This window comes from Gopherus flavomarginatus, chromosome 5, assembly GCF_025201925.1.
Source record: "Gopherus flavomarginatus isolate rGopFla2 chromosome 5, rGopFla2.mat.asm, whole genome shotgun sequence".
In the NCBI taxonomy this organism is placed as follows: Eukaryota; Metazoa; Chordata; order Testudines; family Testudinidae; genus Gopherus; species Gopherus flavomarginatus.
The window spans coordinates 154,576,636-154,589,600 of record NC_066621.1 but is presented as its reverse complement, the minus strand read 5'-3'; the positions used below and the strand labels follow the sequence as shown (position 1 = coordinate 154,589,600).

General features: G+C 45.8%; 2 protein-coding genes across 2 annotated transcripts in view; one reads left to right on the top strand and one right to left on the bottom strand.

The window, feature by feature from the left end:
* PYGL (glycogen phosphorylase L) overlaps positions 1-10,590 on the bottom strand; it is a 33,721-nt gene extending 23,131 nt beyond the window's left edge. Inside the window, exons 1-5 of the mRNA XM_050954601.1 lie at positions 10,528-10,590; positions 9,837-10,095; positions 6,659-6,760; positions 3,627-3,705; positions 2,206-2,309 (exon numbers count right to left, since the gene is read on the bottom strand). Coding sequence (XP_050810558.1) covers positions 2,206-2,309; positions 3,627-3,705; positions 6,659-6,760; positions 9,837-10,079 — 528 coding nt within the window. The 5' untranslated portion in view covers positions 10,080-10,095; positions 10,528-10,590. The remainder of the gene's footprint in view (positions 1-2,205; positions 2,310-3,626; positions 3,706-6,658; positions 6,761-9,836; positions 10,096-10,527) is intronic.
* The window catches only part of FRMD6 (FERM domain containing 6), a 727,784-nt gene that overhangs the window by 120,227 nt on the left and 594,592 nt on the right, over positions 1-12,965 (top strand). The window lies entirely within an intron of this gene.

Genomic DNA, 12,965 nt, shown 5'->3' with positions numbered 1-12,965 from the left:
TTTTACTAATGCCACTCAAGGACTTTTAAAATTATAACTGGCAAGGTTAAAAAAATCCCCAAATTAGGTGTGTGTTCAAAATTAGGCCCATTGGTAAACAAAGTAAAGAGAGGATGAAGTATTCCAACCACCACTCCATTTCGGGGTTCTCACAAAGAGAAGACTATTGGGAAAAATTAGTAAAAGCAGCAGCTGTCTGCCAACAAACACTGCAGCGAGCCTTATCATGGCTGACACCCACACCATCCCCTGGGACCTTGGACCTTCTTTGTCCTAATTCTGAGTGATGTCCTGATCAGACCAGGCCACAGAGAAGGCCTAGATGACATTGTCGTTGGCTAAATTCCAACCACCACCTGGGATGTGAGACTTTGTCCCCTTTTCCCTTCAGTGTGTCCTTTTCCTTCCTCACCTTATTTCCTCTCTCTCTCTCCCCTTTTGCCTTCTGTTTAATAAGAGTCTAGCTTAGCCAGAGTATTTTACAACATAGCTGCAAGCATGTGACCAGACTAAAAGCAATGCCATAAACATGTTTGCCCATTCTTGGAGGGGCTGATAAGTCTTCTGGGCCTGCATTCTTCCAGCAGGGAGACTGCAAGCGAAAGTCAACGTCAGAGACAGAAGCTGCATTTTCTTTCTCCTTTTGTGTTTGTTTTGTCTTATCATCCAGAAGACCGGATTGGGCTTTAAACAGCAAGGACAGCTTCAGCCCATCTCAACAAACTTTTGTTTCTTCACCAAAAAGGACAGTTATTACTATTTAAGACATTGTCAAACAAAAGTAGGAAGGGTTTATTTCTTTTAAAAAAAGCTCTCTAGCTAAAGGAAACACGGGATGTTGTTAAAATGAAAGTCTTATTTAACACTTGACATTTCAAGTGATTTATCTTTAGTAAAAGGTTATAAGGATTTTTAATGGCATGTTTGCCATGGTACTAAGCGGGCCGAAGTCCCTGTATACCAAACTCTGAGCCTAGTTTCAGACTGGTTAATGATGGATAATGACTGAGTTATATTAATACCTTTGACCCTGGCCCAAATAGTCCATCTAAATCAATGCAACAGGCCCTACAAACTACTATAATACCAAACCCATGCTCCCCAGCAAGCTAGATTTAAAAGCTGCCATAAGCTCTCTGAATTCCATCACAGTTTGGTGGGACAGGCTGGAACCCAAGGTAGCTTCATTTAGGTTTTAAATAGTGACTGAATGACTCAGGTATTAAAAAGAGTCAGAAGCCTGGGTGGTGTTTATTTTGATATTAAATTGTATGTTCGCCTCAGTAGTCAGTGAGCAGCTGATATTTGTATTGACACCACGGTTTTGACATTGTATTACTATCGGGAGAAGCAACGGGAGGCACTTTGAAATCACTGAAGAAGCAATTTGGTTAGATGATTCTGAAAAAAAGAGTGTGTGTTGTGTATTTGATTTTGATATGCTGAAATCTCAGGCATCCCAGCCTGTCCCCTGGCTACCATTAAATACATCCTGCAAACTCACCTTCTTATGCAGCTGAAACTTAATAATTCTAGACTAAGCACATGTTTCTGCAACAGTAGAAAAGTCAAATTTAGCATTTTTTTCTAAAAGGCTTAAGATCCTGTACACTAGCCATCTAATGTAACAGCATGGAGTGTGGCCTGACAATGCATCAGGTTGAATAGCTACAGACACAAGGGCAGGCACACTTTGGTTTTGGTCCACTGAGGCATTATGTGGTGGTTGCAGAGGGGTGGGTAGAAAGGATTCTCTGGTTTTTTTTGGGCAGGGGGTGTATTCTGCTGGAGGAATGACCCTGTCTTTCCTCATGTTACGAGCAAGAGTAACTCATGATTTAGGATCTGAGGCATACTAATCAAAAAGCCAATTGCAGGGGGCAGGATTTAGAAGAGCATTTACATTTTCCCTGGGGGATAGGGACCACCACCTCCCCCTCCCCCCCCAAAAATTTCACATTTCAGACTTTCAGGGCATGTTTCTCCAGTTAACAGAATGCTGCATCTTGTATTGGCTCCCCAAAATGCAGCTTCACTGCATAAATTAATCTAACCCAAGAGATCTAAAGTACTCAGACTTGCACAACACATGATAAACTGGACAAAACATCTCAAGTAACCCATGCCCCCAGTGTTGGTGTTTAAAGGACGCATTATTTTCTTCTAGAAGGAGGGGAGGGAAACGGCAGGGTTCTGCTTATGTACCTGCCAGCCATCTCGGATCTTCTGGTTGAAGATTCCATATTCGTATCTGATGCCATATCCATATGCAGCAAGCCCAAGTGTTGCCATTGAATCAAGGAAGCAGGCTGTTAAGGACAGACAGAATTTAGGGACATATTTAGCAACATTTCTCATTATGGGTTCATCAGCCCCCAAAAGCAACAAGCTTACAAAGCATCACAAATATAAAAAACACAGAGCTCCCGACTGCACGCTAAGTTGACTGGTACATTTACACAGCATGCATATGGAAGCCTGGCTTAGAGAAAGTCAACCTCTGTTCCACTCCACATCTTCCCATTGCTTTAATTCCTTGTCTGCCTACCATGCAACACCACATACCAGCTCCCCCACTGTGCATATGGCTCCAACTCCATGCCTGCCACACCACCTGTACCACCTCCCATGCTACAGAAACAAGTAGTTGGAGGACTAAAGAAACACCGATTCAAAGCAGGTGTGGATGGAAGTCAAGATACAGCTGGCCTTGGAGAGTGTTCGGAGTAGACAATGAAGCCCAAGGGTGGTTTGATACTGGGGATCACCACCAGGGTCTGGAAGTCAGTCCTGCTTCCTTTTCCATCGACCTATATGCCGCACTGCACCAATACAAGCCAAGAATATCGTAGTCCGTCCCTCCCTCCCCCAACACGCACCTTCCTCCAAAACAGTCTTGTGCTACAGACAGCATTTGCAGGGCCACTGGTTCAAATATAGCCAAGTCATAGATCTGCATGTCTGTTATCCTATTATTCAGCCAGTATGTCTACTTTCTAGAGTCAACATTTTGCAAGTTACAATTAGCTCCTGGCTGAAGGGGGGAGATAGTGAGCTTCTGTGAAGGAGAGGCCAGACTGAACGTGCCAGGTGGAGTCCAAGGGTGAAACAGACCATATCTAAACTATTTGGCTGACAGCTTAGTGAATGAAAGGAAATCATCATTTTCATTAGGGGAGGGGTGTGAGGGAAAGGCAGGGAGATCACCTAGATGGGACAAATTAGTGCCCTGCATATTAACCTCATTTCCTTACCACCAGCATTGTCCACAATGTTGATGCTACAAGGCAGCATGAGCATTTAATTTACACTTATAATTAGGCAGTTATGTGCTGAGACTGCTCCTTATTATGCTACTTGGGATGACTATGTTGTTACCTTGTCTCCCCTAGGTTGTGTCTGCTTGTGGTGTCTCGTCAACTGCTAACTGCAAGCACTTTGAGGCAATGACCGTCCTTGTACTGCGTGTGCGCCAGCACCTGTCACACCGGGGCCCCGGTTGGAGCCTCTAAGTTCTACCACAATGCAGGAAGACAAGTGCTCCTAGCGTTCATGGGAAGAATGCCCAATATGCACTGGACTGCTTGGCAAGTTCTCAAATCATAACATCCCGGAAGCTCACTTACCAGCCAGTCTTCCAAGACCTCCATTGCCAAGGCCAGCATCCTCTTCAATGTCCTCCAGCTCTTCTATATCCAGCCCTAGCTAAATATATACAGAAGAGAGATGAGCTCTGGTGCTCTTGAACTGAGTGACAGAATGAATGTTTACAACATCCACTCGGCCACAAGGGAGCAGGAGAAACAGAGGTGCGAAGATGCAAACAGAGCTACTGCAAAGAACCCATTTATAAGCAGCTCTGAGCACAATTATTTCAGCACTGCATCATCATCCCTTGTTACTATCCTGGTAGGCAGGTGCTCAAGAAGGAACTTGTTTATTGGATTCCAAGCTTAACCAGACTCATCTCTGCAGCTGCAACAGTGAATTTCCCCCAAAGCACCTTTGCTGCCGTACCCGTTGCAGGCACTGTGGACAATAGCAACCGTAAGCCCCTCAACCCCAGCCCACTTGCACCGATTTAAATAGCACCTTTCATCTGAAGGTACCAACGTGCTCATCAAAACTTCATAATACAGAAGAGAAACATTTCACCCACCAGTGAAACACAGCTCCTTTTGGAGGATGGTAACCACCTATAACAAGAACACTACGCAGGAGTTCAGGATGTTAAATGAATAGCTTATCCACCGGAAACTACTAGGGTAACTAAGCACGAAAAGCATCAATACTTCATTGGTTGTCAGCCAGGGCATCAGGGCTAACACACTTGTTCTTCCAAAGAGTGCCAGAGAATTTTTATGATCTTCAGCTGTCAGGACATCGGCCCTAGATCTCATTCAAAAGACAGTGCCTCCAGAAGCACAGTGCCCCCTCACACCTGGCTGTGGCATTGCTTTATTTCTGGCAGTATGTGTCACATATACTACACTATTATACAATTTTTGCAAAGGTTTCCCATCCAAATACAGACCAACTCTGATCCTGCATTGCTTATATCTAACAAGGTAACCACTCAACTCATGGTACATACTATGAAGAAGTTTAGGACACTGGAACTGGATTTTAACACAGAAGTTAGCTAGGCATTTTTCAGTAGGTAAGTTGCTGTGCCTTTGTATAGAACATTTTTGAAAATTCTGTACTCTGTATGAAAACTGAGTTTATGCCACATGAAACTGGGCCTAGCAATATATGGGGCAAAGACCTCGCATTTGCACTAGATTAGAGTCATATTTCAGCATTATATTTTACAAAGAGACTTCTTTAGATACTTTAGAAAATCCATTTAAGCTAGCATCTACTGCTAGTTAAATTATTAATTTTTAGTTATTAAAAAAACCTAAAGAATATTTTATAAAATTATTACTCAGTTCATACCAATAATTATCAAGTACCAAGGCTGAAAATTTCTCAGAATAGAACCATCCATGTAACAAAAACACATTTAAACAAATATCTTCTCCAATCAACCAGAACAGTACATTCCAGTAACTCCAGAGGTACATTAACATTAGATTCTTTGTTCAAATACATTTTAACACATTCCTCTGTGAAAACAAGTCCCTCACCTTACTGCTATTCTCTTTGTATTGTGAAAGAGTGAAGTATAAGTGAAAAATTCAGAAACAAACATGTTTCAAAAGGAGAGCCAGTTGTTTGAAGAATATCCCTCCTGCTGTGTAACTGCTTAAAAATGCCCCGCACTCTAGAGAACATACTGTTAAGAGGAGTACAAGGACAGTGAAGGGAAGAATGGAATAAAGCCACTTTCAAAATTTTGGAAGGACAGTAGCAGTCGGACAATGATGAATGGTGGAGCAAAGCCAAGCCATGAGTGGGTTTGCATTAGTCATCTCAAGCCCATCCTAAATGTTTTCGTTTTATTCCACTTTTCACTATTGATTCTATAGAGAACCATCTAATGGCCAAGTTTCTGTTTTCCCAAAGTTTAATAACCTGATTTAGGGCCTGGATTTTCAGATATGCTGAGAACCCAAGACTTCCACTGACCTCAGTTGGAACTGAGAGAACTCTGCACCTCTGAGAATCAGGACCACAGAATTTTGAGACTCCAGCAAGTTGTGACATTAAGTGGATTTCAATTTGCCATCTCTTTAGTATTAGGATTTACATGCCCATGGTATCAGAGCATATGTTTTACACACACTGCTGTACCTGGGTACTACATTTTCAGGTAGAATACAGGCTGATGGTTTATTGGCTGATTTTAAGATCACTTTCTGTATCACATGGGATCACAACCACAAGTAGGAGTAACACTGCTAACTGCAGACCAAAGATAACCTTGGTTCACTGGAGCTGATGGAGTTATGCTTCCTTAAACCAGGGAGGAACTTGGCCCAAAGTCTTGGAATATTATGCTCAAAACGCAGACTAATTTAACGTTAAGGTTTGAAGCTCTGGTAGTAATAAATCAATGTACCGCATGTCTCCATTTTACTAAACAATCATGAGTCACTCTGGATTTAGAGAGGGGGAGGGATAGCTCAGTGGTCTGAGCATTGGCCTGCTAAACCCAGGGTTGTGAGTTCAGTCCTCAAGGGGGCCACTTAGGGATCTGGGGCAAAATCAGTACTTGGTCCTGCAAGTGAAGGTAAGGGGCTGGACTCTATGACTTTCAGGGTCCCTTCCAGTTCTATGACATAGGTATATCTCCTATTATTATTATAACACTTAATAGTTTACATACAAACTCTTGTTAGCCAAGAAGTAACTGTTATACACCACCTACTCTGTGACCAGCCCGCAAGCCTCAGACAGTGACAAGTAACATTTCTGTTCCTGTTAAAAGGGGAAGTTGAATTTTACCCCAAGGTTTATTCTGATGCTGAAATTTTGTAAATGCTGTAACATCCTGTCAACCAATGCTGCCAAAAGCAAAGACATTTCCTTATGTAGCCAACTCACTGAACACCCAGTCAGTTAACTTTCTTCCAAGACCTTTACTTCGGCCATTTAAAAAACTGTGTCTATCAATTGAATTCTTGGTCTACAATATTCTCCATCCCCTGCAAACAAGCAAACCCTAGTGACTAAATATTAGTCAGCTAAACCACACTATAAACACACTTACCTGATAAATTGCCTCATCACAAGCATTCTGCAATCCAAGGTTTATCATGGTGTTCTGTAAGGTACGGCCCATATAAAATTCTAGAGAGAGATAGTAAACTCTCTGAAACAAAGAAAAATGAAAGCAAATCTTACTGAAACGTGCAGAAACAGTCTAGCCAAAATGTTCAAGATCAGGAAACATTATTTTGACATCTTCTAAATCCAAGAGTAATAAAACCAACTTATATTATCAGAAGGACTCTTAAGTCCTTGTTAAGGTTACACCTTGAATAGAAAATCCTGATTATTAGCTGATGCCCTGATTTAAAATAAGCATGGCTTTAAAAATTCTTAAGCCACTTTGGGCAGGGGGTGAAGCATCCTAACCCACTGATTTCTGATTTCACTTTAAAAAAAAAAGGCATTTTCAGCCTTTAGAATTGTAGAGATAAGCCCATGCAGATCTCTCTTCCCGAGTCTGCAGACAGACTGCTTCAGGCCTTTTGCTAATATGCTGTACATGTAACCAAAGGAAAGGCTGGAACTAGGGTGGATGCTGGAAAAAAAAGAATTTATATATATATATATATAAAAAGCAAGTCATGCAACAACATGGTGGAAAGGCCTAACTACTTCCAACCCTGTGTTCTACGGCCTCACTGCTATTTTTAAACAATAAATGCTCACACAGGGAGAGGAGAGGGGCCCGGTAGGCCCAGGGTGGAAGACGTTGAGTTTTGTTTGAACAAAGGTATCAGAACTCCTCCAACAACCTTAACCTGTGACCGACAGTTTCATTGTATCAATGGGAGGTATGCATGTTCAGGTCAAGGGCAGCATGTGGCCCTATGTCTATGAAACTGAGTTAAAGCGTAAATGAAGCAGTCCCTTCAAATTAAACCAGGCTTTAAGAACGCCAAACAAGTGACCAGACTCCAACGCTCAGAGTGCTTTTAAGAGCGACTCCTGTTTCCTGAACAAGACCTCTAGATACAATCTCCTTTGATGCAAATATTCTAAATAATACAAGTCTTTGTTCCCTGAAATTTAATTTCCTCCGAGGCTTGTTATTTTTATTGCCGTAGTGCTAAGAGACTCTAGTCCGGGATCATGGCTCTATGGTGCTAGGTGCTGCACAAATGACTCAAACAAAAAGACTTGTCCTCCTGCCCCAGAGAGCTCACAATCTAGGACTGTAACAATATGCAACAGGTGGGAGGCAAGGTAACAGTAAAGACAAGTATATTTGCATAAATGGTCACCACAGTCACAGCTACATGCCACTCGAGCCAATGCCTGCTAGTGATTTGTGCACATCACAGCAGAGGTTGGGTTTAAGCTGGGATTAGAAGAGAAGGTGGTAGCTTTGTGAATTTTGACAGGGGGTTCCTTCCACATGTAAGCCAGGGTGTGAGAAAGAGCGCAAAGGTGCGCGTCGCAAAAGCAGACGTATGAGAAATCATCATTGGCTGAGAAAAGGTGGGGTCAGCCTTGTGATACGTAATTAGACTGGATAGACTGGGAGGGGCTTTCAAATCATGTCACAAACTGGATCACTGTTTAATCCACTAGCAAGCACAGTTCTGTGTTCAGTATAAACCAATGACCCTAGAAGAATGTTAAGCCAATTCACTTGAGACTGCTTGATCTTTTTACTTCAGTCCCTTCCTTCTCAGAGGAACCCGAGGGCTCAGAGGATGGACATGTCACACTTAGTCATGTGATACACAAGTTCTCATCCTCCTCCGCTACATTTGATCCAACAATGTTCCTAGTTCCCACAAGTACCTGAAGTCCCTGGGTCTCCATGAAGTACATGGAGGCTGCTAAAAGCCTCATTTACTTTAAAAAATTTTGAATTACAGGGCCTGGGTTTTCCTAGAAAAAAAAAATGCCACCTGTATGTGCAACGCTGCAGACCACAGGAAGCACTACACAAGTCTCTTGAGATATGACAGTTGTCTATTACCTTTTAAATTTTGGTTACACATGTTCTGCACTTTTTGGTTTCTTATTGCCACATTATAAGGATCAGAGTTAAGAAATCTAGCCAGGGAGTAAGAAAGATGTACTTTGGCTTGACAGTCTTCTTCAGCTGAAGTTCAGAGCAATATAAGAAAGTGAGTTTATATATAAACAATTGTGAACCATGGCTAACAAGGCACTTTCACAACAGTCATAAAAAGAGGCTCCTTACACTTGTGCAACGGCTCATGTAAAGTATTCCTAAAACATTCACAGAAAGTTTTAAATTATAATACTAAAGCACGTACAGCTTTGAAGGTCTGTCACTGCCAATTACTTTTGCTTTTATTTTGAGCAAAATTGTCAGCTAGAGGCTGACTCTGGCCTTTTTGATCCCTTAAACTAATTTACCCTAAAAGCGTTTCGAGATATTTGCTGGTAGACCAGACTCATTGGACAATACAAAAGGGGTGGGAACACAAAGAAACCCTGCAGTGCAACACAGCAAACACTTTCTTTCCAAGCGTTGGATATTGGTGTTTGCAGCCAAGTTTTGTTCAACTAGCAAAACAAGTTAAAGTGGCCTAGTCTGTCTAAATCCAGCTCCTGGAACCAGGGACAAATGAGGAAGCAGATCATGTCTCTCACTAAAAACCTCTGTTTCCAGCAGAATGCAAAGCAAGAGCAAGGAGAGATTGAGCAAGGTTTGCTCACAAGGGGTTTAAGATAGGACAGTAATGTCTCCTCTCCATCTCCAGCATCTAGTCAGAGCTGCCCCTGTGCCAGACATGAAGTAGCCTCCCCACTCCTGAACCTTGGAGGGTTTTGAGCATAAACACAGGCACCCCTGGCTTGAAGTGGTTTCCATCAGATACTGGTTTTGCAGTTTCATTGGATGGCTCAGCACCCCCACTAGACAAGCTGTTCCAGCACTCCTGGTCTTGAGTCAGAAGCTACCCATCCTTCCCATAACTTGAGGGGTTTATAGGGCTGTGTCCCCACTTGGGGACCTACCCAGGGAAGTGGTCCCAAACTCATAGTGCCTTCCCCCTCCCCACTGTGCCCTGGGTACCTTGCACACCAGTATGTTCCCCCAGGCCCTTAGCTACCCACCTACTGAGGGGCCCTCCCTGGTGCACATCTGGGGCCTGTGTACCCCAGGTAATCCTGGACTGGGGACCTACTCGCCAGCAGACCCAGTGCCCCCCCCATGTCGTGCTTCCCCGACTCACCTTGGGGTCCTTCTCGTAGTAGTACTGCTGGGTGCGGATCCACCTGCCCACCAGGTGGTCGCGCACGGTGTGCGCCAGGGCAAAGTAGTAGTCACGGGGGGTGGCCACATTGCGGTCCTTGACCAGGGTGAAGTGCAGGTGCCGGTTGAAGCCCTTCTTCAGCTCGGCCACATTCTCCACCCCCACGATGCCACGGATGCTGATCTGCTTCCTCTTCTCCTGGTCGGTCAGTGGGCGCGACATCTCCGTGGACCCAGGGCTGCGGGGGGCAGGACACACGCTCAGCCCCAGCTGCTCCCCTCCCTGGGGTACACTCAGCTGGCAGGGAAGGGGGCCCAGGGAACCTCTCGCCCACCCCACAGGGGCTGGCTACCTTGGAAGCAGGACCCCTTGCCAGGCCGCAGGGGAAGGGCTGGGTGATCCCGGGAGGGGCCCCGCCACAAATGGGGGGAAGCCCCCAGGGATAGAAAACGGTCACACGCACAGGGCTGGTGTGTGTGGGGACCCCCCAGTCCCCTCCAGGGGGTGCACGCAGGGTGGTTGGGGGGAGGCCCCCTCCATGAATGGGGTGGGGGCTGCAGGGCGCGCTTGGGCAGAGGGAGGGGTCCCCTTTCCCCCACGGGGCGCCGGGGGCGGGTCCCCCGCAGAACAGGGCGCCCCCAAAAGGGGGGGGGGGCGGCCGGCCACTCACCCGTTCTCGGGGCGGCTGCTCGCGCGTCTGCCGGGACTCGGGGAGCGGCGGCGCCCCGCCCGCCCGCCGGTATTTATAGCCCGCGGTTGGCTGCCGCGCTGGGAGCGGCGTGGGCAGCAGCCACTCGCGGCCGGGGCTGGCGGGCTCCTCCCGGGGTGGGGGCGGGCAGCTGGCCCCGCTCTGTGCAAACAGCCTCCCCCCGGCTGCAGCGCCTGGGAGCGGCCAGCGGGGCGGGGCGCTCGGCCGAGAAACCCGCCCCAGCCTGCACGGACACACGCCGGGCTCCGGTGTTCGTTTGCTGAAGGACCCCGGGGCTGCAAAGGGGGGAGGGCTGCGGTGGCCTGTTTGCAAGGACTTATCTACTCCCCCCGCCCCCCCTTGAGCCCGATCCGCGGCTCTTTTGCTGGGGCGGATTTGAAGAGACGGGCAGAAGCGGGGTTGTGACAAACCCCGCTGCAGCGGCCTCCGCTGTGGACTTTTGCTCCCTGGAACAGTAACAACCTTGCAGCTTGGTGAGGCCTCCCCTCAAGGAGCTCCTCGCACGCAGCTCCCCGGAGCCCGGGACAGTGACCCGGCCCGCTGTTGCCGAGGAGCCGAGTGCTTCAGAAACGAGCTGCAGGCTGGGTTAGCGCTGCGCTGGGCGCCTGGCCAGCGCAGCCACGCAGGAGAGGAAGGAGCAGAGGGGTGCAGTTCTGGGGAGGAGCTCGGTGTAGCTGGAAAGCTCCTCTCTCCCCGCCAGAAGGGCTGTGCCAATAAAAGAGATTCGCTCCCCCACCCTGTCTCTCACAGCCTTAGAAGGAATTTATCTCCATGCACTGAAATTTTAAAAATCAAATCCTTGCTCAGAGCTACAATTTAAGGAAAGAAACATCAACACTCCTTCTTAGGAGTAGTTTGTCCACACCCTCCCCTTGTTCTGCCTGGCCTGCTTTTCCTATGATTGGTCTGCGTGTTTAACTCCCCTTGAAGTCAAGTGAAAACACTACAAGTACCCCACCCTGGAAATTAGATCTTATCTTGCTTCCAAATACATGTTGTCTATCTCCATCTTCACTTGTGGGAGAGTTTCTTTGATAAAGAATGAAATACTACTTCTCTGTTAACCAACAGCTCTATGTTTGTACTGACTCTCCACTTAGGTGTATTAATATATGGAGATATACCTATCTTATAGAACTGGAAGGGACCTTCAAAGGTCATTGAGTTTAGTCCCCTGCCTTCACTAGCAGAACCAAGTACTATCCCTGGCAATTCCCCCCCCCCCCCCCTAAATAGCCCCATCAAGGATTGAACTCACACCCCCCTGCTGTTAGCACACCAATGCTCAAACCACTGACCTAGCTTTCCATCATAGCCCAGCTTGGTAAAGCTAACCAAACCAAAGAAATAGGAGTGAGAAAAGTAGACTGTGTTCGGCTCCCCTAGCCAGTCAAAACTATGGCAGAGTGTGAAGTAAGTTATCAGTTTCAAGTGCTACCGCAAGAACGTATATTTTGCATCCTCCATGAAATAAATGCTTTAAGAACAGCTACAAAAATGGTATGTAGAAAATGTGAATGAAAACATAGTGGCTACAAAATTCAGAGATGTGAAGACCACTAGTAAAACTAAGCCTGTGTTAATGGTCACCTGCTAACTGCAGTCACATGTACTAATTGCCACTAAACTCTTTCGCCCAGCGAGAGTTTCTCCATCTTCATCAGAATGTAACGCACCCACTTGGTAAGATGACTGGAAAAATAACTGTGTCCATGGTGTCCATCATTAAGAAGTTTCATGGTCATTGTTCCCCAGACACACACAGATTTAGCAGGTTGATTTTTCAAATATTAGCCTCTGATTTGGGGTATCTACATTTTTGGGCTCTGTGATGGGGTATTACATGTTACCAGTCTGGGTTCTAGGAAGTGCCACCTTGGTAGAACGAGAATCCGCACCCCTGCTTTCCATTGCTGGATAGGCCAGAATATGACCAGGACAAATTAAGTGACTGTGGAAAAGATACAACTGGGCTTATTACACTACAGTAAAATAATAGGCAGGGAAGAAAAGGGGGGAGTGTGTCATAACCAGGAAAGGGAGGATTTTTATTTGGGACTTTGCTAAAGTTTGGAAATGGTAGGCAAACCTTGTTTTATTTGTGGACCTTTCTCACAGCTGGTAAGGGAGAGCCCACCCTTTGACAGACCCCAACTTTAGGTGTCTAAATCTCAGGGGGGATGGTATTTATATTGACTTGTTGAGTGGTTAGATGTTTACTGATGGTCCGAACGCACACATGCGATTTTTGCCTATAGACCAGAGGTTTAATCAGGGGCCAAGCTGAGAGTTATTTGGAAACTTAGCTCAACACACATAGGAATTACATTATGAGAATCTCATTAGGAAAGAAAGAGGTTGCATTCATATTAATTTCTTTTAGTTTAAGCCATAAAGTG